Consider the following 1,707-nt stretch of genomic DNA (forward strand, 5'->3'; position numbering starts at 1 on the left):
GCCGCCGCCCTCGTCACCGCCCTCGCCGCCCCCGCCCTCGCCGCCACCCACGCCGCCGCCACCATCGCACAGCTGAGGACTGCCGTACACGTCGGTCACGCTCCACCCGTTCGCTGTGGCATCAGTCGACTCTTCCGAGCCGGGCTCGCCCCCCTCCTCTGGAGTCTCGTTGGTGGGCAGAAGCCGTCTTAATTCGTCGCCGTCGCCGCTCATTGCCGCAAGAATGATGGCCTCGGCCGTGCGCGATTCCATCCCTGACATGCGCAGCCCGAGTGGTGCAGCAATGATACCCACCCCAATCTGCGCCTCGGCGAGCGGCAGCCGGACTGGGCTGTGGTTGCACATTTCTAGATCGTAACGAACGCTCGCAGGGTTCCGGCTCCTACCCAGATAGGGGGTCTGCTACGGTTAGACCCCATGCAATAGGTAGGTAGGTCCGGTTCTGACCGCCCCAGAGGGCCCCGCAATAGGTAGGTAGGTGGTGGTGGTGGGCTTGTAGGCGGGAGGGTCCGTGCCCTCGACAGTCTGTCGAGGGAAGAGAGTGCCGTTTTGGAGCCGTCCAACGCCTCGAGAGCCCAGTAGGCCATGCTCTGGCGGGCTCGCGAGCGGCGCGCACCGCGGTACAAGCCGGCGCGCGGCGGGCGCTGGGAGCCTATTCACAGAGGGCTAACGGGTATTTTTTCGCTTCGCTGCGCGGCCTGGGAATAGGTAGGTAGGTGGGGCACGGAGCCTGGCGATTGGCGCCCGCAATAGGTAGGTAGGTAGGGCGTTTTGGTGCGAGTCATAGAGTTCAGACCCCCTATCTGGGTAGGAGCCGGAACCCAGTGAGCTCGCGCCTTATTTCGCGTTCGCGGCGCGCGCTCACAATGCTAATCGAGTTGCCGCCGCGCAGGCCACTCGCGCTGCAGGTGTGCGCTGCCGCCCTCGTTGCGGTGGGCTTGTGCGCGGCGTTCGTGTTCGCCGGCCGAGAGCCTGACAAGATGACCCACTACCATCAGAGCGCGGCAGACCAGCGACTTGAGGCAATGCTGGCGATGGCGCGCTCGGCACCATCCAGCGGACAGAGCGACCGTACGCAGCGCCCGCCCCCACCGCCCTCGCCCCTGCCGCCGCCGCCGCCGCCACCAAAGCTGCCGCCACCGGCCACCCTTGCAGCCTCAGCCACAGAGTTTGAGTTTATCGTCGAGGTGCCCATGACAGCGGAGGTCCTGACGATTGGGACGCAACAGGACAAAGCTCCCGCCCCTGCGCTCGCTGAACCCGCTGCCCAGACCCCGGGCGACGACGACGACGACGACGACGACGACGACGAGAAGGGAGATGGAGGAGAGGAAGGAGAGGACGACGGGGAGGACGAGGACGAGGAGGAGGGGGAGGAGGGCTCGGGGCCGTTCGACACGGCCGAGGAGGAGACGGCTGAGGAGGAGCCGTTCAGCTGTGCAGAGAGCTGCGAGTACGCCGGCTACGGCTGCGGCGCCAGAGCCGGCGTCGACAGCGGCGCTTCGACCTTTTGCACCCGATGCGAGCCGGTGGAGCGCTTCCGATCGGGCGACAGCGCGATCAACCCCGCCTGCACGGAGGCCAACAAGTACGACGTGGCGCTGGCGCGCGAAGCGCGCGATGCGGCGGCGCGGGCGCCCGTGTGTTGTTGAATGTCTCGGCAGTTGTTCGCTCGAGTCCTCCATCCATCCACACACACACTTTCGT

At 66.8% G+C, this 1,707-nt stretch overlaps 1 protein-coding gene across 1 annotated transcript; it reads left to right on the forward strand.

The window, feature by feature from the left end:
• Positions 1–855: 855 nt before the first annotated feature.
• On the forward strand, positions 856–1,707 carry EMIHUDRAFT_365536 (hypothetical protein). Its single transcript, XM_005782653.1, has one exon. The coding sequence runs from the start codon at positions 867–869 to the stop codon at positions 1,650–1,652; it is 786 nt and encodes a 261-aa protein (XP_005782710.1). The 5' UTR covers positions 856–866; the 3' UTR covers positions 1,653–1,707.

Source organism: Emiliania huxleyi (assembly GCF_000372725.1).
Source record: "Emiliania huxleyi CCMP1516 chromosome Unknown EMIHUscaffold_188, whole genome shotgun sequence".
In the NCBI taxonomy this organism is placed as follows: domain Eukaryota; phylum Haptophyta; order Isochrysidales; family Noelaerhabdaceae; genus Emiliania; species Emiliania huxleyi.

Excerpts from the sequence above, each read along its gene's own strand:
- EMIHUDRAFT_365536 (XM_005782653.1), top strand. The coding sequence starts at position 867 with ATGCTAATCGAGTTGCCGCCGCGCAGGCCACTCGCGCTGCAGGTGTGC.